At 43.0% G+C, this 26,898-nt stretch overlaps 1 protein-coding gene across 5 annotated transcripts in view; it reads right to left on the bottom strand.

Annotated features, from left to right (window-relative positions):
* The window catches only part of LOC142465905 (ephrin type-A receptor 3-like), a 183,031-nt gene that overhangs the window by 141,914 nt on the left and 14,219 nt on the right, over positions 1-26,898 (bottom strand). For 4 of the 5 annotated variants that reach the window (XM_075570339.1, XM_075570340.1, XM_075570338.1 and 1 more), the window contains exons 2-4: positions 17,233-17,280; positions 13,486-13,550; positions 12,482-13,142 (exon numbers count right to left, since the gene is read on the bottom strand). In XM_075570339.1, coding sequence (XP_075426454.1) covers positions 12,482-13,142; positions 13,486-13,550; positions 17,233-17,280 — 774 coding nt within the window. The remainder of the gene's footprint in view (positions 1-12,481; positions 13,143-13,485; positions 13,551-17,232; positions 17,281-26,898) is intronic. The other variant, XM_075570337.1, reaches the window with a different exon arrangement.

The following is a 26,898-nucleotide window of genomic DNA, read 5'->3' as shown; positions in this document are numbered from 1 at the left end:
GTGTTTACCATGGAAACGTTAAAAGTTGAAACGTTTATTTTAAAATAATTATATGTATCTGAATGTATTTTTTTTTTTTAAAGGCATAACTCAGCTCCATTTAACCTATCTTTAGTTCCCTTTTGTCCTACCGTAGGAGGGACTCCCCTTTTAAAATAAGAAGCTTGGTAAGTAAAGGGTGGGATCATCGCCTTCCAAGGCATTGGCTGTGTATATCAACAAGGCTACTTATTTTAAAGGCACCTGGTCATGTATTTTTCTTACAGAAGAGAAAGCATCTTTCAGCTGTTACTATATGCCATGTCTGTCCCCATTCAGAATTAGACATACACGTTCCTTAGCAAGTTCTTTTGTTTATTAGAATGTTTTCACTATTCCTTAGGACACTTCTGTTTTGTAACCAGTTCTCGTGTAGTGTGGGACCTGCTGAAAGGGTCGGCCTTGGTGCGGTTGCAGCTTAACATGTTTTATCCAAAAGATTGAACTAAATGACCCACACTCATGAGAGGAAAATACATATAGAAATGAACAGAATCAGTTGTCATATTGGCTGCGCATCGGGGCTTCTTTGTTTACTGTCCCGATTCATAACCATGAATAATTCACTGAGATTTCAAACCCAAGTTAAGCCTATGACATACATTTCCCTCTGGCATACGGCACTCAAGTCTTACGCAGTGACCTTACAGCTAAAAGCAGCTGATAATTAACCTGCCTCGCTGCACTTGCAGAACAGCATACAAAAGGACGACCCGAAGTAGGACAAAGTTTTAGTAGCCATATTGGTCCTGGTCAAGTGTAGATGTGTCGGAAACTAATATAACCATGCTAACAGCAAGTATGTTGCTTTGTTGGTTTATCTGGAAAGTAATTACAAATTTCAATTTATACATTTCCCCTCTGTATAGGGGAATGTTTGTCAGTCAAGTGTTTACTCTTTATCTCATTGTATTCTTATCAGAGAACTCTAAAACAAATAAGGGGAGGGGGAGAGAGGAGGTTTCACCGGTGCAAGCTCTTGTTGAACACACAGTGACATCAGACACAAGGGAGGAAACCATACCCTTTCCCAAGTCTCAGCTCAATGTGTTTAAACCCCAGCTGATGAAGACAGAAGAGGAGGTGGCCTCACTTCCGTTTACATTGGGTTGACGTCTCCGTTGGAGCACTCTGCCCAATCAACCCATGAAAATTTGAATTTTTGCCATGACGTCAATAGGGCCTCTGGGGTGCCAGGTAGCTTGCGTACTTCATAAGGGTACTCTTAAGGTTTAGATAACCTTTTATGAACCAGTGGTGCCCCTATACATGCATCTGTTATAAACATAGTTTTCTGCTGGTGTAGTCGGTATACACTATTAGAACATTATTCATTTTGCTGGTAAATGGCTGTTGTGACCCAACTTGATCCAGGTGTAGCCAGGCCACAAGGAATGAAGTAAGGATTAGAGACGAGCGAATTCGCCGAAATCCGTTTCCCGGATTTTTGCTAATGTTACCCCCAAAATTTGTTTCGTGGTATAAAATCCGTAAACGCATTTGGGCGGTTTCACTCGGCGCCAATTCATCAAAATCCGCCACTGGTTGGAACCCATGCACGGACTTGTAGGATCCAATCTGCAGATTCCGCAATCTGTTGGCATATTATTACGAATCCGTCAATGGATTGCCGACTCCGCGGATTGGATTCTGCAAATCCGTCCACGGGTTCCGGAATCCGTGGAGTGTATTGGTAATAATAAAAATTCTGCAAATCGCCCATTTTGACGATGATCTGCTGAAATTCGCGGACCAAAGGAACCGGAAGATCCACTGTGTAATCAAATTCGCACAAAAGATTTGCCCATCTCTAGTGAGGATGTCAACCGGTTATCCTGTAAATCGTCACTCTTTTTCCCCCCCTCGTGTCTCTCTTTTCTCTGCCCTATATCTCTCTCTTGTCTCCCCCCTCCATCATATCACTCTCTTTTCTCCCCCCTCTGATGTCTCTTTTTTCTCCCCCTCTGATGTCTCTTTTCCACCCCCTCGCCTCTTCTTCCCTCCTCATGTCTCTCTTTTCTCCCCCATCTCTCTCTCCCTCCCCCCACCCCCTATATATTTTCCCCCTTTCAAGTCTGTCCTTCTCCCCCTGATCTGGTCGTTCCCTCTCAGTCTCTCTCTGCCACATGCTCCGGCCCTGCACTGCTCTCCTCCCTGAGACTCCGCCCACATGCCTGAGGCCCCACCCCCTCGGCGCTCTACCAGTTGGAAGGGATTCCCCTGCAGATAGCTGACATGGGGAAAGTGGTTCGGGCCCCTAAACCCACCAGGTCCAGGACAGCAGTACTGGATACCCCCCGCCCCACCTATGTCAGCGACCCTCTGTATATGTATGTATCTAGTGTGTGTGTGTATATGTGTATATATATATATATACATACACACACACACACACACACACACACACACACACACACACACACACACACACACATATACACACACACACACACACACACACACACACACACACACACATACACACACATATATATATATATATACCCATACACATATATATACACACATATATAAAGAGCATTCACATGTCTTAGACAGGTTTGCAACCCTCCTTTCACCATTATCACCTCCCATATAGTGCTTTCACTGCAGCACTGGATTCATGGAAATGACATGCAAATGGGAACACAATGTGTCACCTTTTGCCCTAAATCCATTTTTACATGGAACCCTTATAAGCAAATGCTCTGTTGTTCACACAGTTTTTAAGCACAGCAGGGGATTAGATGCAAAGCCAGTCAGACCTTATGGGTCTCTTCAGTGTTTGGTTGGTTGTACTGGCTTTGTTATTTTCAAGGCTGGGTAAGTTTACCATACACATTTTAAGTGATGGTGGGTGAAAAGGCTGACAAAAACCCTCCATAAAGGTCGAAACAGCTGTGACTGGTCATAAATATAACACATTCATTAACCAACAGTGTTCATGAAAAATACAGCGCAAAAGCAACAAGGCCCCCGGATCTGCAATGTATCCCTCCACATGCCAGAAATAGCTTCAGATTTGACACTGATGGAAAGAATGAAAACCCTGATCATAACAACCATTGACCGAGCATAGGAAAAAGAGTTAAATTCAGAGATTTAAAATTATAACTTAGCGACACAAACGTATCCCACAGGGCCCCTGCGCTATGGAAACCAAACTAATTTAGATGCTACCAAGGGATGGCTATGGTGCAGTATGCTTCTTCTGGCATATACAACTTAAGGGCCGGCCCTGTGTATATTTAAACACTTGTTTAAACTTCTATGCAGTTGCAAAAATAGATTTTCCAAGGCATTCTTTTTGAAGAAAATGAACGTAAATCGTCGAGCAAATCCAATAATGTCGTTAAAAATGACAATTATATTAGTGTTGTTGATATACAAATGCAAGACACCTTGAGCCCACATTATTATTAATATTACTATTGTGGCCAGGTTCCCCTCTAGGCTCCCCATGCCCCCCTTACATCCCTATCTGCTGCGGAGGGGCGCGGGTGCATCCGGCGGTTGCGGGGGAGGCAGGGACAGGTGCCGGTAGCTGCGGGGAGAAGTTGCAGGCATTGCGGCAGTTATGTAGGTGACCGAGTTGCCAGAGGCTCCAGACGGCTCCCTTTGCAGGGCGCCGCCATGTTGCTAATGCACGCGCTTGCGCAGACGGTTCGCACATGCGCACTAGAGTCAGACAGCGGCGGCCATGTTAATTGTAACTCCGCAGGGGAACTTCAATCCCCAGCAGCCCCTGGGGCTGCAGCAGCAAATCGCGTGGCCAGATCCCCCTGCAACTTAGTGGATACATTGGCGCGCTGAGGAGACCCCGCCAGTCGGAGCTGGGACAAGGAGAGAATAGTGTGTGGGTGCAGGGAGTCTGTGACCCCTGCACTAGACTAGAGACCCCCCTTAGGCCCCAGCTAGGCCGGACTCCCCTGAGCTTGTGGTTGCTGCAGGGACAGGCCCATTAGATAGGGACAATGCCCCTGTAGTGCCAAGTGTTAGGGACACAGCCAGAATGCAGTGGCAAACTGGAAATTCAGTGGTCTGGGACCAGATAACCCCACAGATGAATCTCTTCATGGTGGGACCCTCCAGCTGGACACCACCCCACGTGGAGGCGGACTCATCGCTGACAGCGTGGAACTTCCCCTCGTCTTCAGTTGGCGCTACCGGGTGCTGGAGTACCCGGCAGGTATCACACCTTCACCTACAAGTGCACCAACTTTAACATGGGTTGTGGGCAGCGCTGTCACACACATTGGGTGGGTTGACTCTTGTGGACACCAGGGTGGTTGGGTGCCATAGGGCACCTCAGTACTTTGGGGTATATCCCATCAGGGTGTGGACACAATGTTGGAGGGCACTGTGGGGTTACGGCCATGCGTGGCCTATTTGGTGTGGGTGTTATATAGCTATATTGTTATTCCCTTTTTCATATATATGCAGTAAACTGTTATCTATATCACTGTGTGTATTATTACACTGGGTCCTGTGACAGGGTTACCCAACATAGTATGATCCCTCACAGGTGGAGGCGCTGTCACCAGACGGATCAGGTACACCCCAGGCTCCCAGCGGCAAAGGTTCAGGCCTCCTGCGAGCTACAGGTAACACACCACACACCCCGTATCCACCATATCTCCCATAGGGTGGGGGAAAGTGTGCTACAATATTATTAATAATATAATAATAACAACAATAATAGTTATAATTAATAATATTATTATTTTAATGGTTTTTGTTATTACTATTATTGCTTTTATTTTTATTATTAAGCTTATTTTTGGGGCGGGAAAACTAAGTTCCCAGGACTTTTTTATTTATTTTTTTAAGTGGGATCTACATGAAACCACTGCTTTTTGTAAAATTGGTTTCAAGTAAAATTGGATATATGCATTGCAAGGGAGTTGAAAAAGATAATCACTCCATTTCCATGTTTCGCCTTTTTTAAATGAACTTTCCCACATGTTTTAAAGGTTTCCCATTTTAAAAGGCAGTGATACAGTGTTTCATTTAAGGATACAATAACCGTGACTGTGTCTGCATGCCTTCTATGCAATCCCGAACCTGCTTTAATTCACACCCTTGTGACGTTACGCAGAGGTTCAGCTGCAGACGAGGATTCTGGGTAGTGACATTATTACACCCTGAGTGCGTCACTTTTAGCTTCATGCCCCTTTTATACATGGACTCCCTGGAGTTTCGCCCTGCTGCATTGCACAGCTTGTGCAGTCAATGTAGGACAATGAAGTGCAGAATCAGCAGACCCATTCAGAGATAGCTTTTTGGACTCATCACTTTGGGGCTTGGTCGCTGATTTTGCCTCGTGAAACTGGTGGGGGCTGCAAATCAGACACTTCAACCACTGCTCTTACGTGTTGATGTCTGCTCCCCCTTCATTTGTACATTATAATCTGTGTTAACGGGAAAAAGAATAAAACTACTTTTGAAGTCAGATAAATCAATTAAGGAAAGTGCTTTTCCTGGCAGATATCAATTAAGCTCCCTTCCTAAGTCACGTTTGGAGTTCATTTTAGCCAGTTATTTGCCGATTTCAATACATTTCCAAAAAAGTCCTCTGTCGATACATTTCCGAGAACAATAGATAAGAAGGAGCCAGGTTAAATTATTTAAACTCAGATTATTTCTTCAAAAGTTGGTTATTTCTGCTTTTTTCCTTTTTTAGGAACATAAAAATAAGAATCCCTTTTTTAATTCAGTCTGCTGAAACCCCCAACCTCATCAGGTCAGGTTTTCGGGATATCCCAGCTTCAGCTCAGGTGGCTCAATCAGTGGCTCAGTCTAAGACTGAGCCTCTGATTGAGTCACCTTTGCTGAAGCAGAGACTGATTGAGCCACCTGTGCTGAAGCTGGGAGTGATTGAGCCAGCTGTGCTGAAGCTGGAATCTCCATAAAATCTGATATTTTGGCGTGTCTAGAGGACTGGAGTTGAGCACCCCTTTTGAACTGCAGAGAGAGAGAGAGTTGCCCCACTGGACCAGTGCATGCAGCAAGGCCCAGCAGAGACCAGGACCTGATAGTGTAGAGGGAAGCAGGCAAACAGAGGCTACTACAGAGAGATTAGGGAGCCCAGATGAGCAGGAATTACACCAGCTTGGAGTGGGTGAGTTAACTCACAAATGATATAAACTGCAGTTATATTGCCGTCACGGTTTGATCTTTGTGAAGCACCAGGCCTGCAGCACACACACAGTTTATGAGCTCCAACGATTGTGCTAGCACACCAGGATCTACAGGCCAGTACCCCATCATTGGGAGGCCGGACAGAGATAAAAAATAATATTTGTTTGTGCAGCGTTCACACTTTTGGTATAGTTTGTTTAAGTATATATGTGTATGGAGTGATTCTGAGAATTAGAGTCACCGTACTGATTCATATGAGATATGTAACACAACAAATTATAGCTATATGAGTATATAAAGCTTGTTATAATTCATTACAGCTGTATTATGTCTAGTCACTACAGTCTTACACAACATGTACCACACACTATAATAATTCAACAGTAACCCATTGGACTCAGGCTCCCACCTCAGTGATAGGCCATATAATCTGAAGCAAAATAAAGAGGGGTTACATTACAGGTGATGCTGAGATTTTCACCATAAGGGGGACACAAATGCAGGGATATCTACTGATACTGTCCATTAAAAACCGTGACGGCGGCCATTTTGTGTAGCGCACAAGGTTTTTCTGTCACCATGAGTGCCACCATGCTAACTGACTGGTTCAGAAAAACGAACAAAAATGGGGGAGCACAGGTTGAGGAACTAAACAAATATTACCGATACTAGAGTGGTTAATAACTGTGATGTGAAATAAAGTGTAAAATAACATAAACACGTACACGGCCTTGTGTAAATGCTTTCACTGACTGGTTCTGCAGGGCGGGATTAGACTGTGATAAGGCCTTTTTAGTAACAGGAATCCCTGACATTGTGGATGATGTACTGTAGCTATTAATGGGATGCTTGAAACAGGGCAAGTGTGGGGGAGAATCCAGATAAAAGAAAAAGTGTTACATTATGATGGGAAAAAATGTTATTATATTATGTGTATGCTCTGAAGTTATTGACCCACAGACATCACCCACAAGTGTACCCAGGGTAGATTTGACATCTGTGTGGACTATTATTACTCTATATAGTCCCACTGTTACAGTTCATGACCTGCCCCCTAACCGACTGGTAGATAGAGTAAAATAATTATTACTGAAGGAAAGGAAGACTCTAGACGAACTTGTGAGTTAGATGGGTACAGCCACCCCAAAACCCTTCCTCTGAGGCCCTATTACAAGCAGTGGGACAAGTACTAGACAGAGTCATGAAACCCATCAGTGAGAAAAGCCCCTAAGGACATTTTCCAGGGTGAAGCCTATCCCTGTAGGGGAGGATGATTTTGAAAATCGGATGGACACTGCTACCCAAATGGTGCGTGACTGGTTGTGTTCTGATAGGGAGAAGTGAAAAAGGATTACAGAGAGTCTGAGAGGCCCAGCATTAGACGCCATAAAGGCGTTACGTGTGCGATCCTCAGCGGCGACAGTAACCAATTAACTGCATGTACTGGAAAGTGCTTATGGGACCACGGAGAGTGCTGATGATCTGTACTATAAGTTTAGGAATTCTCTACAACAGGATGGGGTAAAGTTCTCTGAGTACTTACATAGAATAGAGAAGTTACTATACCGCGTGGTATTAAGGGGAAGGATTGAAGCTGGTCAGGTCGACAAGGAGAGACTAGAACAAGTCGATCTGGCGCATTATTGGACGATTTAACCATGATACGACTACAGATTACAGACAGGAAAGAGGATCCTCCCACGTTTGAAAAGCTTATCTGGGAAGTGCATGCGGAAGTGGACAAGAAAGAGTGTCACTTAGAAATACAACTACCCAAGCCAGGGTAGCTGTTGCCAGTGCAGGAGACTGTGAGGAGAACGGTGCTATCAACGCAGAGATTAGAAAACAAATTGAAGAGCTAATGGCCAAAATTAACACATTGATGATGGCTACGGCACCCTGAAATAAGACCAGAGCAACCAAGATTCAAAGTGGCCCAGTTTTAAGTGGCATGGTTGAGTTTAACAGGGAGTTCAACAGGAGGGAAACAAGGGGACTACAGAACACCTACGGGCCCTCAATCCTGGATGTGAACTACGCTGGAAAGGTGGACAGTTTCTATCCCAGACCACACATCTCAGCACTAAACTACTGCTGCCATGATGCTGCTACTATTTATATTTGCTCTGACCTCGCTTCTTTTCAAAATACACATTTCTTTCTACCAGCCCCATGTCTCCAACTCTATTCATATATCTCCATCTTTACCCCTCAATAAAAAACACCCACACAAATCCTCTATTCACACCCTCTATCTACTCCTTCCTGCTGCTGGGGATCTCCCCTAAGCCTGAAGCCAGGCATACACACCTATCTCACCTACACCTCCCTGTCATCTCTTCCCCTTTAAATGGTGTTAACCTTTTCATTTAACACTGACTAACCTTAAAACTTGCCCCACAAATCAAGCATCCCAATAGCCTGCACTCATGGCTATTGTCCCACAGTCACTTATACCACCAATTGTGGCCAAGCACACCCATCTACAGCACTTATTCCCTCACCTGCTGTCTCTGTAAGTTTCCCCTCAAACCTCTTAGATTGTAAACTCTTCGGGTCAGGGATTTCCTTTCCCATTGTCTGATTTTGCTGCACTTATTGTATTATAATTCCCTGTACTGTATTCTTTGTGAAGCGCTGAGTACACTTTTGGCGCTATATAAATAAAGACATACAATACAATACCTCAGCGGCTACTCTTCCAGATACGCCCCAGACCTATGACCGGGACTGGTTCCCTAGAAATCGAGGTATGGGTTGTTTTCAGTGTGGAGAACATGGACATTGGGCTGCGTAGTGCAAGGCACCAAAGGCAAGAGAAGCTTTCAAGAAGCAGGGAAACGACAGAGGGACCTGGTAAGAGAGCATGCCAGGCCCCACGCGAAGAGAAGCTCCATGACTAACACACCCACGAGCATCTGCGGGTACCCCAATCTGCCAATTGGGATTCTTGGCCCTTCTGCCCGAGTAATGGCATCTATTGAAGGAAAACCATGCAAGGTTCTTCTGGATAGGGGATCGCAAGTGTCTATAATCTTCCAATCATGGTACAACCGATATCTGCGACACCTGCTACTGCAGCAGCTGAATGGACTTGTTGTGTGGGGCCTCATCCATACTATCCATACTTGAGCTACATGGTCGTGAAGTTGGAATTTCCCAATGAAATTGCTGGGGTAGCCGGACCCCTTGAAGTAGTGGCACTAATATGTCCTAAAGCCCGTGAAGGAGGAAAAGCTGGAGACATAATAGGAACAAATGCGAACATCTTCAGCAGACTAGCGAAGTGGTGCCAGACTGTTGGAGGAGCTGATTATGATCAGACATTGACCATTCACCCTATGTGTTTGAAGGCCTAACAAAAGGAAAAACAGATACTATAGGAGTGGAAGTGAGAAATGAGACTTCCCATGACATGTGGATACAAAGAGATACTGTGATAGCTCACCTGTACAGTGCTGAAGTCATGGGCCCAGCCAGGACGAAGAAGACTCATAGCAGAAGACTGACGCCAGACATGTTCAATTTTGGAGACGGTCCTGTTCCAGACCACTGGAAGAAACGACTACAAGAAAAAATGGCTTGTAGGCCAGAGGTTTTCTCCACTCAAAAATGGGATGTAGGAAAAGCCCATGGAATGGAACACCAGATTCATCTTCATGATGCTCGCCCTTTTAGAGAAAGGTCATGGAGATTGGCCCCGGCTGATGTGGAGGATGTAAGGAGACACCTCCAGGAACTAATGAGAGCTGGCATAATTTCTGAATCCAGAAGCCCGTATGCATCACCCATAGTGATAGCCCGAAAAAAAAACAGAGCCGTGAGGATGTGTATTGACTATCGCACATTGATCAAAAGGACTAGATGAGTACACGATGCCACGTATAGAAGACTAATTGGATTACCTCACTAGGAGCAAGTGGTTTTCAGTTTTGGATCTTCACAGTGGATATTATCAGATCCCAATGAGCCAACACGACAAAGAGAAGACTGCCTTTATATACCCTTTGGGGTTCTACCAGTTTGAGCGGATGCCTCAGGGAGTGTCAGGGGTCACAGCTATGTTCCAAAGGCTAATGGAACGAGTAGTGGGAGATATAACCCTACATGAAGTGTTGGTATACCTGGACGATATAATAGTATTTGGGAAAACCTTGGAGGAACACAAAGCTCGGTTGATGAAGATGTTAGATCGATTAAGTGACAGTGGACTAAAATGATCAGAGAACAAGTGTCAGTTCTGTCAGACGTCTGTCACATACATAGGGCACATTGTATCTGAGAAAGGAGTGGCCACGAGCCTTCTAAATTAGAGGCTATTGCATGATGGCCAAAGCCTACGCAGCTAACAGACTGCGGTCCTTCTTCGGATTCTGCGGGTATTACTTGACTGCTTCTGTTTCTCTGGAAATGAATAACAAGTTGCATTTTTCCAGGACCTCTGAATTGAAGAGTGTTTGTCAAAAAAAAGTGTTTTCTTTGCCCTTAGCCCCCCCCCCCCCCCCCACCCTGTCATTATTAGACAATCAATACATATAAGGAGAGGGGGAGGAGAGAGGGGGCTTTGCTTGTGCAAACTCTTGTTGAACACACAGTAACATCAGACAAAAGGAAGCAGCCCCAATTTTAGTGGGTTTTATATAATAATCATCTTTTTGTCATGAGGCACTGACAGTGTACACAGTGCTGTACATTGAATTTTGTAGGCATAGTGCATCCCTGCCCTGAAGAGCTTACAATCTAAAGTTTGCTGCCAGAGGCACAGGGAGGTAAAGTGACTTTCACAAGGGCACAAGGAGAGATGACACTGGGATGCAAACTGGGTTCACACACTTCAAAGACAGTGACATTACCTCTGAGCTACAATTATAACTGCAATGGCCAGGAAAATAATCTTCTCTAGCACGGGAAAGACTGCTTCCCAGCACACTGAATGTCCCCAAAACCTCGCAATACAGCAAAAGAACCAGATCAACACAGCAATGTAAAGACAGCTATGGTTACTGCAGTTCCGGTAATACTGTACTAGCAAACTGTTCCATTTGTATTCCCCGTATTACTGGAAGGAAACACAATGTATCCCAATCAATGTTTTCTCAACCATTCTATCATAGATTAGGTTACTTGAGAACTTCAAAAGGTGCAATCCCACACAGCCTGCCAAAAAAAACACAACCTTCTGTCAATTATTTAACGAACTAAATTACTTCCGTAAACAAACCCAACGGTGCTAAAAGCGAAGATCTGGTTGCTCTGGACATTTATTACCGCATTTCATTTCTTTTGGGGTTTGAATGAGGGAACGTTTGTCAATCAAGTGTTTTGTTGACCATTATTCCACCCTGTCCTTATCAGAAAACTAATAAAGATAAGAGAAGGGGGAGAGAGGGGAGCATTGCCTGTGCAAACTCTTGTTGAACACACAGTGGCATCAGACACAAGGGAGCAGCCAGAGGAATTCAAACTCCCTCCCAAGTCTCAGCTCACCGGGTTTACAAACTAACTTTAAAAATATTTATGTGTCAGATTTTGATAAACGTCCCTGTCATTAGTAAACTTTGGCCATAGAAGGGTTATTGCCCGGAACTTATTTTTATTCAAGGTAATAATGCTACTATCATTAGCCAAATAGATAAAGCAGCAGAACAATAATTACCAGGTAAGAGTAGAATTACACGACACCTGAGCAAATTAGAAACATTATTTTTTACACAGAAAGCAAATAAATAAACATGTTACTGTAAGGGGGATTTCATATTTTACAAAAGCCAATTACATTGGTAATGTTGCGTAAAATAACTCGTTTTTTTGCTAGTAGGAGAGTAGCTTTAAATCATCCAGAGCATCTCCCTCCCCCCCTCTCCCATATCTGATAAATGAGTATTTTATTATTTTAATTTATTCCAGAATAAAAGACCAAACAAATATAGAAGCCCATTAAAAAACAGACTAAACATTGATTCAAGTTAGAGACAAGATAGCTGGATTGAACTGCTTCATCTGAGCTGATACAGTAAGTTATTGTGTTCCTATAAATTATATGAGAGGATCTCAGTTCACATGCTTTGCCCATTCACAATGAGGCACAAAACATATCAAGTAGACTTGTTCAAAACGAAGTTTGGCTGAACCATAAAACACATACCCTTTCTTTCCATGAGAGTTCACTCAAGACTAAGGCACCCATCCCTTTTCTCTCCATGAGGGTTAACGCAAGATTAAAGCACATATCCATTTTCTCTTCATGAGCGTTCACACAAGACAATGAAGTATGAACGAACCATAAAACCATGCTACTTACGTTGGCAAGCTTCCCTTTTCTCTTCATAGCCCGGCTTGCAAACGCAACGGCCAATAGGCACCAGCCATCCCCCATCAGCGCTGCAGTACATCTTGGGTGCATCAAACTCTACTGAGTTATTAACGCAGGATCCCTTGACTTCCACCAATGCTGAGTCCCCTCCAGTAACAGTATCCAGGAACAAAGCCAGATTACGCACAGTCATGGGACACTTTTTGTAGAAGACCCTAACTGAGACCAAAGCGATGCAGGCTCCAACATCTTGAAAGGCCAAGTAGAAACCCTTCTTGTACAAGTTACTGATGTCTCTCACTTCTGTGTTTAACTTCAATACTCGATCGCCAACATCCACTTGAGTGAAGCTTTCATCTGCTGCTATGGTGTCAATCTTGATGTACTGGTTTTCCTTGATGAACCAGAGATTGCTGTTGTTGGATTCATAGTAGTACATGTTGAAGGTCTCCTTACAGGTGCCTTGTACCCCAGGTAGGCTGTTGCAGTCTCGTAGGGTAAACTTTATTTCGATATACACACGCTGAGCTCCTCCGCGTGGGATCCAGCTAGTTCTTAGCCAGTTATTTTGGCTGGTTTCCATAATGTTGCATACTTGGTATGTTCTCATAGGGGTATTTCTCTCATCCATTACACTAATCTCTTCCCACTGTCATTGGCAAACAAAAGAAATGTTAGTTACATTAAATAAGACTTGTTAGAATGAGTTAAATACTTGGCAATTACACTTGTAAGGTTTCCTATTTGGGGTGATGGCTGGGGAGTCGGGGACCTATAAAATGAAAGCTATTTTAAGTTGCGGACATTTAGCTGTCCTGGTATCTTTGGTTGCAACATGAGACATTTCCCACATAGTTGATATAATCCCACTACTTTAGGGACCGGTGGCCAACCTATAGAGAGCAGAATATACAGTACTGGTACCACTACATAAATCAATACATAAAGGGATTGGAAGTAACAATATATTCATTTTATGCTGTTCCACTTACCCCTTCTGCTGGGTATGCCACCCATCCCAGATCTCCAAGTGCTGACATAGAGTCTAGCAAAGTTACTAAGAGAAAAGATAAGAAACACGGTTAGTGTTGCAGTAGATCCTAAAGCAATGGGATTAAACAATAGAACCACTGATTTAAACTTGTTGTTTAAGTGTAAATTAAAGGTGCAATCCCAATCAAAATCAACTATGCGCTAGACACGTCATATGAAATAGTGACTAATTAAAAGTATGATTGGAAATTTCGCCGATCCTAAACTTCAAACATATTTATTTAGACAATCTTTTACGAGGAGATAATACATTGAGTTACCTCTCGTTTTCAAGTTTGTCCTGGGCACAGAGTTATGATGGCAATGGTGGTTACATTAAATGAAAAGAGGCTGTACATTTAATTTACAGACATTTCATGCACAGTTAGAGATAATATGATTATGGGCGTATGCGACAGTCACAGACCAGATTAAAATGTGAGACGGCTGAAGTCTTGAAATGACAAACTATTTTGGAGTCAGATCTCAGGTGATAAGAGCTGCATGTTTTAGGGGTGAGAATCTTGTTCAAATAGGTGGGTAGCTTGGCCAGAAAGTATTTGAAGGCAAGGCAGGAAAAATGTACTTTGCATCTTAACACAAGGTACAGGCAATCTAGTTCTTGAAGCATTTTGCACTGATGCGTGTTATAATTACATTGTAGGACAAAGCGGCATGTTGAGTTGTAGAAGGTGTCTAGTTTGTTAAGGTGAGTTTGGGGTGCGGTACCATATACTATGTCCCCATAGTCTATAATTGGCATTAGCATCTGTTGTGTGATGCGCTTTCTGAGCAGTTGGCTTAGGGAGGATTTGTTCCTATAAAGTACACCCAGTGTGGCATAGGTTTTGGATGTCAGAGTATGAATATGCAGCCCAAATGTTAAATGAGAGGCAAGCCAAATGCCCAGATATTTAAAACTAGTGACGGACTAGAATGGTGTTAGAGTTGGTTCTGATCTGTAGCTCTGTCGTTGGTAGCTTTTGAAATTTAGCCTTAGTCCTAAATACCATTTTGTCAGTGTTTAAAAATAGTTTGTTTTGGAAAATCCAGTTTTCAAGTCTTGAAGAATTAGATTGAAGTATGTGTCCAAGGTCATACGTTTAGTTGTAAGAGTTGGCCACTGTATCAGGAAAACCCTATGCTATTTCTTCTCCCAGAATGCTCTGCTTGTCTTATAACTACTTATTGGTTCTCCCTCCCAAGTAAGGGCAGTAATATAATCAGACTGGAAATAAAGCTTTATCTGATTCTATCGACCATGTTGTTCTATCCCAGGCAGTAGGGGGGGGGGGGGGTTCTGCCACTTGAAAAGGTCCAAGGGAAGTTAAAAATATAGTGTGACTGACCATAACAAGGTAAGGAGTAAAATTATTATAAGAGGTGATTGCACTTTTAATGTCCATAATCAATGCAGCTTCAGGCTTATCCTATGAGATACAAACTCACATATTCTGTTATACAAAGTACACTACTGTTCACACTAGCATCTCCCAGCTGTTGGTGCAAAAAAAAAAAAAGAACTGGATTAACGAACTAAAAAATAAATCCCATTAAAATAAATAAGATTTTTTTTAATGCCATAAACTGCTAGAAGCAAAGAATGACACAAGGCACTTCGGATTTTTTAATGCTGTATTTAATGAGCCAAAAAGACGACGTTTCGACCTGAGATGGCCTTTTTCAAGTGGTGAAAAAACGTCGTCTTTTTGGCTCATAAAATACATCATCAGAAAATCCGAAGTGCCTTGTGTCATTCTTTGCTTCCAGATACTATTTGGGTCTCCAGCAGGCTACCCCTCAGCACAAGAGCACCGGTAATTATAAAAACAATCTTTGACCACATGGTGTGCAGCAGTTAACCCTTTATTCTCATAAACTGCTGGAAGACATTGGTGAAGTCCTAATATAGAGCAGATGTTTTGCCATTCCCTACAATGCCAGTGTTCAGATCACCTATCATTTCTATGTCCGCACTCACGTGCGCTAGTAAATAAAACACAGATGTTGATAGCAGTTAAGTGTCCCTTTGCCAAGCCATGTTTCAAACTGCTGTGAATCACCACATCCCATTATATCCCCCATATTTACAAGTACCGTGTTTGCACCCCAATTTCTTTTTCATTTTAACCTCTACCGCCTCAGCTGAGACGATTTGTCTTGCATCTGCTACTCTTTCAGTGAAGAAAGAATGCTGCAAGTTTCCCCCGAGACACCCACCTTCCAGCTTCACAGCTTGATATATTGCCGCTAACACCCAAGTTACTATCCTACTGAACATTACCCTTTCTTCAGCTCTTGTGTAATCCGCTGTGAAGTTGCTTCCTCGCACTGGAGAACATTGTATCCCCATCTATTAGAATGCATCTGAACTCTTCTCCTGCACAGCGTATGTCACCGGTCCTCCGGCACGTCCGAGTCATGTGACCGCTCCCTGCAGTGTTCACATGAAGCGCCCCGGCCCAAGATCTTGGAAACAGAAGTGGGGAGGGCTCCACTTCCATTTCAATAGAGCGCCCCACCCGATCAGCTCGATCGCACTCTACGAAACGAGCAAGTGCCCATGCTCTACCTGGAATGTCATTAGGGCGCTGTAAGGGTCCTACCTTTTAGTCTACAAACTATAAATAACGTTCAGTCCCTCCTAGGGCCAAAGTGTACTAATGGCAGTGACATGATTAAGTGGTCACATCTGGGTGATGGATGCATTTATTACCCAAGTTTGACAACAATAGGTATTTTAAATCCGTTTTTAAAGTTAGTTTGTAAACACGATGGGCTGAGGCTTAAGGGGGGGGGGTTGTTCCCCTGATGTCTAATGTCACTGTGTGTTCAACAAGAGGTTGCACAGACAGAGCCCCCTTCTCTCTTCTTCCTCTTATCTTTATTACCTCTCTGATAAGGACAGGGTTGTCTAAGGGTAAAGAAACCCCTGTGTTGACAATAACTCCTCCATTCAGAGGCTGCAAAGAAATGAAACGTGTAATACATTTCCAGAGATATGGAAGCCGCCAATCCTTTGCTATCTGCATTGTTAGATTTCTTTGGGGAATTGACTGGTTAATTCTTTACAGAAGTATCTTTTCTGGACGCTTCATGGGATTGCAAGTAGGATTGTTGACATGATCCCATCAGTGTCAGTGGGGTCCAAAAGTCAAGTTTAGAATAATAGCTTTCTTTGCTTATTCTAATGAATTATTGACACCAAGCAATCTGTCCACATAATAACAACAGATTACGGACTTGTGCCACGGCATAAGACAGCTTCCAGGGCCAAAGATGCATTATGACCCCATCCAAATGGAATGGTTATATTTACTAAGTGATGTTATTCCATTAGACAATTTATAGCGTATTCCCTTGATTAACCCTTAAGGGGCCGTATCTACTAAGACATGCTGAAGGTGTCTTATGGGGTACTACTGGTTGGTAAATAATGGACCTTGGTCCTTCATGGGATCAATGGCACATTTAATGGTGACCGATGCTCAAAGACATGGATGGGTCTACACACAAAGAAGCCCTAACACACACAGATTTTCACACACACAAACTTACAAATAGATGGATACACAAAGACCCACTCATGCTATATACAGGTATACACTGCTGAGATTGAAAACCTGGGCTTTTGTGAGTGCTATGAAGGACACACAAATGATCTCTATTTCTACCGTCGTATCTCCACAAGTGCACGTATGTCTCACCTGAACACGATGTTTGAACACAGGTTTGCCGTGCATCAGACTTCATTACTGTATTAAGAAAAACAAAAATATGTCATTTGCCTAGAAATGCTGCTAAAACAAGGAGCCAGTGTACGAAGTTCCGCAAATGGCCTTATTTGGCCCAAAATTGGTGCATGTCGAACTCTATTTCACTTGCGCTTGTGTCGTGTACACCTAAATAGCGATGGAGTAAATAAAAAGTATATCTTTTTTAAATACGTGCCACGGATATCCCCTTTTTATCTATATGTTCCAGTCACTTGCTGGGCAATCTGCGATGGTCTACTGGTCACCCATGGAAATATAAATGGATTATTTCCATGCATACACAGTTAAGGAGGAATAGCCGCTAAACACTAAGTATCAGCATCTCCCTGAAGAAGGTCCCTCTGTGAGGACAGAAACGTTGGGTCTTTGTGTGTGCCATTTTATATAATATATACTATTGGATTACAACAGAGTGCTGTCTCATCATTATCTATGGATTATGTTTCTCTCTCTCATAATATATATATATATATATATATATATATATATATATATAGTTATACGTTACCGTTCCAAGGATTGGTAAACAAGAGACAGCACTCAATGTTGAAGATCAAAGTGTATTAGTGAAAGCAAAAATACATCCAGAAACCCAACGTTTCGGTCCTACAGAATGGGACCTTCCTCAGGGGGAAGGTCCCATTCTGTAGGACCGAAACGTTGGGTTTCTGGATGTATTTTTGCTTTCACTAATACACTTTGATCTTCAACATTGAGTGCTGTCTCTTGTTTACCAATCCTTGGAACGGTAACGTATAACTACATTCTCTATATGGGACGTGCACCTGTGGCTTAACAGCACCTATTGGAGTGCCAACTGCCTTATCTGACTATATATATATATATATATATATATATATCCCATATATACCCATCAAGGTTGAAACATGTCTGTGAGTGGGTTCAATGGCTTTGCATCTCATCCCAGCCTCTGTCTAAAAGCTGTGTTTAAAACAGCATGCATTGGCTTGAGGAGTTGCTTGTGTAATACGAGCTTGAGACAAAAGGTGGCACTGAGTGCTCATTTGCATGTCATTTCCCAGAATCCCTTGCTGCAGTGGAAGCGCTGTATGCTGGGCGATAATGGGGAAAGACAGGGTTGCACACCTGTCTAAGACATGCAAATGAGCATACAGTAATATTTACATTTATTTACATATTTATATACGTGTGTCAGGGCACCCAATAACAGTGATAATCCAAAAGATTGCAGCGTGCTACTGCTAAAGTACTTACTGTAACTGTACTATGTAGAAGGGTCAAAAAAGCAGGCACACAAATGGTGCAATAAATGTGTCTTTAATAGCTCAACATTTTGGCTTCCTAATGGAAAAAGGCTCCATTGGGAAATGTTGAGCTAGTAAAGACTAGGGATGGGCGACAGTTTGTTTGCGGATTTGCCTCGGATCAGCCGGTTCCTTTGGTTTGCGGATCAGTCTCAAAAAGGCCAATCTGCCGTTTCATGTTTTTTTTTTTCAAAAAGAGATGGGGGGGGGGGGGAGAGGGAGAGGGACGGAAAGGAGAGAGACTCTCTCTTGGACTGGTTTACCTATCTCTAGTTAAGATACCTTAATTGAACCATTGGGTGCGCCTGCTTTATTTACACACACACACACACACACACACACACACACACACACACGTGTGTATGTGTGTGTGTGTATGTATGTATATATATATATATATATATATATATATATATATATATATATATATATATATATATATATATATATATATACAGTATATACACATGTAGATGGTAGTAGGACTGGGACACACAGCATCAAACTTCTCGAGGGACCTGACTGTTTCCTGCCTGTTTTAATTTGCTGTTTTTATTCCAGTCCGAGTATATTTCTATTCATTGTATACTGTTTCTTTCACACAAGGCGGGTGTCCGGCCTCTCACTGCCCCACCGCAGCCACACTAAAGGTCACATACAAATTGCAGACTGCAGACCGTCACAGTCTCTGTTTGCTTAAATACATGAATACTATTGACTTCCTCCTGCCGGACTTGTGCACTTCCAGCGAGCTGGAGCAGCATTTCTCTTCCCACCGGGGATGGTTAATTTACACTTTCTCCTTGACCTTAAGCGTCACATCCCCCGAGATCTCTCGGTTTAATAAGCTCCACAGCTAGAGGCTAATTGCGGAACAAATCATTTGTTCAACAAAGTATGAATCACGGACAAACCTGGGATTTCCTCTGAGGATATTCCGTTGTTCAGCAAATAGAAGCCGAATGTTAATATCTGTGTTTTAATTGCCGTAGGCCGTCATTTTATATATCTACCGTTTGGGGCATTTTTGGAAAAGAATCATAAATGATGTCAAAGGTTTTTTTTTAGGCTGAAAATGTCCTGGCTCCACGCTTTGGGACATATAGGATAAGGTCTTTAGGGGCATATGCATCCAGTGCCTATATGGGTTATTGCACCTGTTCCGGCATTAACTCCCATTAAAGTCAATGTGAGTGAACACCGGAATGGGTGCGATAACCTGTACCGGGACTTGATGCATGTGCCCCTTAGTGTTAGAAGGGCCTGAATCCAGACCCACCAACATGTAGCAGGGGAAGATATTGCTTACGTCTGGCCCTGACTGTTAGGTTTCCTATGACGTTCCCATAAAGGGACAGTTCAATGTAGCAGTCAAAAACGTTCCCTAGTGACTTTCCTGGGGAATTTTGCTCAAAAACGTCCTGATCTGCTGCCTCAAAGCTAATTATATGCAAATACAGCATCTGAACTACACCTCATTAGCATAAGGTTAATGTCCCATTATTGTAGTATAACGCGGTGTTATCTTCACATAATGTGACATTATGCCAGTCTTGCATTACTCCGATCCAGACCCTGAAATAGGTCTTTTTGTGAAGTCAAGAGAGAGAGAGGAGAGGGAAATAACACGGGGAAATAACGCTGTTATTTTGGTGTTACACCCATCCAGCCCCATAAAAACCCTATCTCAGGGTGTGTACGCCAGTACCACAAAGTTCAGGTATGAGCTGGCTAACTTAATGTTAAGTCCTCACGTTAACCGTATCGGGCTTTAGTGGATATGCGATGTTATGATAACGCCTCATTTGCATATTATTTGCATATAATTTGCATGTCAGTATCACCAACGTCTGATACAGTTAACGATATGCTCTTTCCGTGAGAAATCGTGTCTTTACGGTACGTAATTGTCCTCTGAGGATCCACCGTTAGTCTTAACGTCCTTGGTATAATCAGCTTCCTTAGAAATATTAAATCCCCCTTAAAGTTACTGATTTACACATTTGTATTCTTGTGAAAAATAAAAACTGTATGTATCGCTTTTTGCCAGGAAAACTGGCCGTATCAGCTACTTCTGCTTATCTGTTTGACTAATACGTTTGCAAACAAAGAAACATGGCTAATTAACAATGCACCTCTTTTTGTGAGAACTGGCAAACAGTCTGATCAACAAAGAGATCAGATAAAGATTTTCCAAAAAAAGACCCATGAAAGCCACCCCTCTAGCATAAAGAAAGGTAAAAACAATACATTTACTTTTTGACTTTGCAGATATGCTGAGATGTGCCCAATTTTCATTTTTTATTTGTTTTTGTTTTTTATGGACCACAAGCCAAGATGTAAGACTTTATAGGGCCTGCTGACATTGGTGCTAAGCAATAATAAAAATAAAGCCAATTATCAACTTTGTTCAAAGTCGCTTACAAAAAAAAGTAGTGATTCTGTATGATTGGAAAATAAAATTTAAAACAAGATTCAATTTTTCAATTGTGAGTAAAGACACTGACTGGCACTGAGTTTGAAGCTGGGGGAACCTGGTTCAATTCCCGGTGTCGGCTCCTTGTGACCAGGCACCAAAAACATAGCTTGTAAGCTCCACGGGGCAGGCACTGTGTCTGCAAAATGTCTCTGTAAAGCGCGAGGTAAAACTAGTAGCACTATACAAGAACATGTTATTATTATTAAAGTGTTCTAGGGGAGAGAAAAAAAAACTTGCTGTGCTCTTAGTGTGAAATAATAATAATAATTAGTGTTACCGGGGAGTTTGTAAATAAAAACTAGTGTTGCTCTGGGTGTTTAAATAACAAAGCAGTGGTACCCTGGGTGTGACATGGTGTGATAGGGGGAAATGCTACGTAGCGACACCAAGTGTAAAATGTGGGGTACTGCAGCCCCAGGAAAATGTTCGGGAAAAGGTGAATTTTGCCCAAGATTTCTGTTCTAAGAAACAGGGAGTTTAAAACACTTTAAACATTTGTAGGCAGGGTTAGCCCCGTCAGGGAAAACTGTGTCAGAAAAATGTTTGAACTCTTGTGCTTTCAAGCTTAATAACAGTTATTTTAAAGTGTGAAATGTCCATTATATATCGCCAAGCAAAAGGCTTTAAAATTACACAGTGCTGTTAATGGTTAAGGGACATGTAATGAAAAAAACACAGAGGAAGAAAGTTGCAAAATATATCTTTCCAACATTTCTTTAAGTCACTGTAATGATAACCATGTAGAAGAAATATATATATCTGGGGCAACAGGGCAGGCACTCCTACAGTACTCAAAATAAATAAATAAAATATTGGCTTAACACTTCGGTCCCCACTGTGTTTGACTGAGCCACATGTACTGAAGCAGGGATATTCTGAAAACCTGACCTGTTGGGGGGGGTCTTGGGGACCGGAGTTGAGCGCCCCTGCCCTGGAGAATGAGCAGAGATCCCATGACGTACCCACCAATTCAGGGCCACCCTTGAGTGCCGGACACCATGACGCGGTGACCTCTCATAGGGCACTCAAAGAGTTAACAGAACTTTGAGATTCTGGCCCACAATCCCATAAGGAATCCGTGTTTTGTTTTTAACCCTGCTGTGGGCTGGCAGTGAATCTGTTAACAATCTACGTTGAGTCCTGTCCCTCTGAGACACAGCGGAAACATCCGCCTGCAGCCAGCACTATCTTTACGTCAGCGGCAGCTTTGACACAATTCCCATTGCTGGGGCACGATTCCAATGAGGCAATCATGTCCAAGCTTTGGAAAGCAAAGCATGATTGGTTTTCAACTATAGCAGCCAGAGGGAAGGTTTATTTAATATGACTGATGCTGGTGTGATCTGTATGGTTTGCCCCAAGTGTTCTGAGGGGCTAGGGGTTCAGCCCCCCATATATGCTAAAATTAAATATATGGCGTGTAATGCCTCCCTATCACACTCCACAAATCACTAGCTTATGCACACAGCTATACTGCAAATCATTGGGATAAACTGATGTTATCAGTGTGATCTCCGGCAGAATAATGCAGAGCACAGCAGCAGGGAAAACATTGGAGTACAGCACTTCCAAAGTGAATTAAAAACAATTTATTGAAGGGATGACACAGGAGACATCAAAAATAGGTCGGTATATGGAGCAACTCCGACGCGTTTCGGGTGTAAGTTGCCCTTTGTCAAAGAGTAAGGAGCCAAGAACTTCCACAATCAGTGAGTACAATTTACTCTTGGAGGTTATTTCTATGCTATTCAATGTTGTCCTAGACCTTTAAAAACACTCCAAGTAGCACCTCTTATTAGTGTGGTGGTAGACAGGTTAGAGAGAGCTTTGCAGGCTTTATCTTCCCCTACTAACCATAAATCCCACTTTGAGGACATAGCCCTTCATGTGGCATCTACTGTACTAGAATTTTGAGTAATATTTAAATGGATCATTGATTAAGTTTGCCCAAATAAATCATTCTATCTCCTATCAATATATTGCATCACTTCGCTATATATATGGGACTTTAAGATACAGATACGCCAAAGAAATGCTGTTCAATTTTCTGTTGCACTGATCGTGGGATTCTTCTAAACTGATATTATGTACAGTGGGGACCTTTTCCCATACATACAGCAATGTATATGGATGCTTGTGACCCCACCTCCCTGGTTCCAAGCTCACTCATCCCACCTTTATATTTGCAGTTCTTGTTAAGCACCTGTGAATGACCTGTCTATAAAAACAGCTCTCCCTCCATTACGCTACAGCCCTGGTGTCGGCGCTGCACGCGCACCTGCCAGGCTGGCGGCGCGTGCAGCTCTGTTCCCCCGGTCTGTGCAGAGGTGCAGGGGAAAAGATGGGGGGGGGGGATGGCGGGACATCACCCGACAGGTTCGCCCTCATTGGCTGAACCGCCGGGGGGTGTGGCCAGCGCTCTGTCACCAGATCTGAAGACCGTTTTCTGCCTTCAGAAAACTCTGGCCGTGCAGCACGGTGGCCAAGGTAGGTAGCGGGACCGGCCCCATTGAGGGGCAATTCTTGTCCCTGCAGCGCTCGCCATAGCGGGCGCTGCAGCAGGCAGCGGGGACCTAGCCTTAGAGAGGTTAGGAGAGATTTTTACAGTACAATAGTGTTAGGACTTGCAAAAGAGGGGATACCTTGGCGGGGTTTGCAAGCTTAAAATGCCTTGGCCAAAGAAATTAGCTAAATGACCCTCACTTATGAAAACAAAATCCAGATAAGTACTAACTATATCATTTGTCATATTGGATGTAGCACTGAGGCTTTTTGTCTCTTGTTACGTTACATGAGATCACAGTCTCAGTAACACTCCTTTTTGTCACAAATACATAGCGTATGTTGCGGTGGGTTTGGTTTCTGAGCTTACATTGGTTGTGTGTCTTTAAACCAGGGGGTCCTCCAGAGCTGGACCGCAACACTGAAATCTCCAGAGAGCCCCCGCTTACCAAAGTATTTTATTTTTTTACTTTGACAGGACCAACAGGCCACCGCCATAGCCAAGGCTTGTCACCTGACAAAGGGTGGGTCAACTCCCCCACAAAAGTGCTGTGTTTTGTCTGCACTACACAGTGTTATAATAAAGGTGCAGTACTGAGCTAAATCTCTTCATCTACACTGGATGTAAATATAAAGGATTAAAGACCCAGAACCCACAAGCCCAGACGTAATAAAGGATGGACCAAACAGTCTTTATCTATTACGACGTGCTGCCAGTGTGCAGATTGACTTTGATTTACTGTCACCGCCTTCCCCACCATACAAATCACCAAGATACAGATGTATCTAACCAATCCGACCAAACCCACTACGGCCAGCTGTGACGGAGAAACAACGCCACAACGTCCCCTAACACCGTCCTCCTTCCTTTACTCTCTTTTCTACTTTCTCGTCCAAAAAAACAAAACAAATTACAAACCCACACACATGACCCACGCAGCATAACCTTCCCAACAACCAATCACTGGGCGGACTGGCAGGAACCTCACGGGCAGGAAGAAGAAAGCCCCATTTTATTAGCCAGTCACTGGGTGGACTGGCAGGAACCTCACGGGCAGGAAGAAGAAAGCCCCATTTTATTAGCCAGTCACTGGGCGGACTGGCAGGAACCTCACGGGCAGGAAGAAGAAAGCCCCATTTTATTAGCCAGTCACTGGGCTCTACTCCCCCCACTCCCCCCCAGCCAACTTCCCACTGTCCTAAACACTGACCTCAACCCTAATGTCATGCCCCCCCCCTGCCCCTTTCCTATTTGTCTTGGGGGCACTTTCCTGGGGTAACAGTAACATATAGAAAGCATGAAGCTGGTGCTTCTAACTGCTGTGTACAATCTGAGAAACCTTCTTCTTGCATCTCTTTGTAACTCATTTTTAGAATCTGTGTCTATTCCCTGTTGAGTTGCAGAGCGGTTCCCAGCTAAGATCTGCTCATCATTTTTTCCATCTTACAAAGGTTTTACACACTTCAGTGCCTCAATTCTCTAGGGTCCATCCTACAACGCAATCTTTGCCACAAATGGGAAAAGAAAGCAGACTCGTCACACCTGCCCTCGCTGGTCTTTATAAAGGTCCATGAAAGGACTGAGACATCGATCCACCTATGAGTGCTGACTTACCCTCATCGACTGTATATACAGGAGAGCCCCTGAAGAAGGTCCCTTTTGGGGACCGAAACGTAAGGCTCCTGTGTGCTATGTGTCAATAAACACCCTTTATTTGAGAGAGAGAGAGAGAGAGAGAGAGAGAGAGAGAGAGAGAGAGAGAGAGAGAGAGAGAGAGAGAGTTTGTAGTTTATGTCCTATGTGTTTGGCAATTTTGGATCGTGTGGGGGGGGGAGAAATAAAAAATTTGCTGAGTTTGTTCCGAAAAAAAAGGACAAGTTAGTTCACGGACTTCAGCTAAAATTTCACACACCTTGAATACCAACACACTTGAATCCTTGAACTGTATGTACTGTGTATTTTACCCACTATGGTGAACTGAACCTTTCAAAATACAGGCATTACATAGACATTAAAGCTGAATTATTTATTAATTCCCTTTAGTGATGATGTTTAACACTGACGTGATGCATACTGTAGCTGTAGCATCCAGCACTGAATCCAGTAGCTCAACAGACCATATTGAGAGTTAAAAAAAAAGACCCAGTTGCTTCGTATTATAGCAAATACAAACAAATATACTATTTACTGTTACAAGGTCACCTTTGATTTATAGTAAATGTGCTTGTCCTCTGCCTATGCTCCTTTGTTAATCCAGAGGGATCTAAACGGGGATCCACCCTCTATTGGAAACGCAAAGAATGATTGTATTTCATGTGGAATGCTTGTTCCTGTCCCTTGTTAATCTTAAAGGGTCACTGCCATGTAGGACCAAAGCAATCTGATGACACTGACATCTTTTGTGGCTTAAAGGGTCAATCCTAAATTGGACCAAATGGCAGTGACATGTTTAATGGGTTAAAGGTTCAGTCCCATGTAGGACCATATGACAGTGACATGTTTAATGGGTTAAAGTGTTAGTCTCACGTGGGACCAAATGACAGTGACATGTTTTATGGATTAAAGTGTCAGTCCCCCATAGTATCAATGTGACCTATTGACAGAGATATGTTTAACAGATTAAAGAATCAGCCCTATGTTGAATCAAGTGACCGGTTGACAGGGACATGTTTCATGGGTTAAAGTGTCAGTCCCACAAGAGTCCTAATGACAGTGCCATTTAATGGGTTAATAGGTTATGCACATTGTCAGTGCCATGCAGGATGAAAATTACCTTCTGACAGAGACATGTTTATTGGATAAAGATGCAACTCAATGTAGCCAGTCAAAAAAAATAAACTTTTTGTAAACGATTTAATAGTTTAATTGGCTTATTTAAACAAATGTAACCTCGGTAACAGCAAAGATTTGGCTGCTTTCATTTTGGGGAACATTAACAACAAATTGCATTTCTTTGGGGAGTGGTGGATAAACAAATGTTTTCTTGCATGAATTTCACCCTGTCCTTATCATAGAGCAAATTAGGATAAGGGGTTAAGGGGAAGAGATGGGGCTCTGCCTATGCAAACTCTTGTTGAACACAAAGTGACATAAGACAAAAGGGAGCAGCCAGACAAAATCAACCCCCTCCCAAGTCTTAGCTCACTGTGTTTACAGACTAAGGCTGCGCTTATAAGTGCCGGCGACGCGACGTTAGGCTGCGGTCGCTGGAAAAATCAAATTGAGATGACTTCCAGCGATCGCGACCAAGCTGTTGCGCTGTCACGTCGCGTTTAATATAAGTGCACGTGACGGTTTCAATGTATTTGTTTTGACGTGACGTTGCGTCA

This window comes from Ascaphus truei, chromosome 14 (assembly GCF_040206685.1).
Source record: "Ascaphus truei isolate aAscTru1 chromosome 14, aAscTru1.hap1, whole genome shotgun sequence".
NCBI lineage: Eukaryota > Metazoa > Chordata > Amphibia > Anura > Ascaphidae > Ascaphus > Ascaphus truei.
Note: the sequence above shows the minus strand (reverse complement) of the source record. Positions and strands in the feature narration are given on the sequence as shown.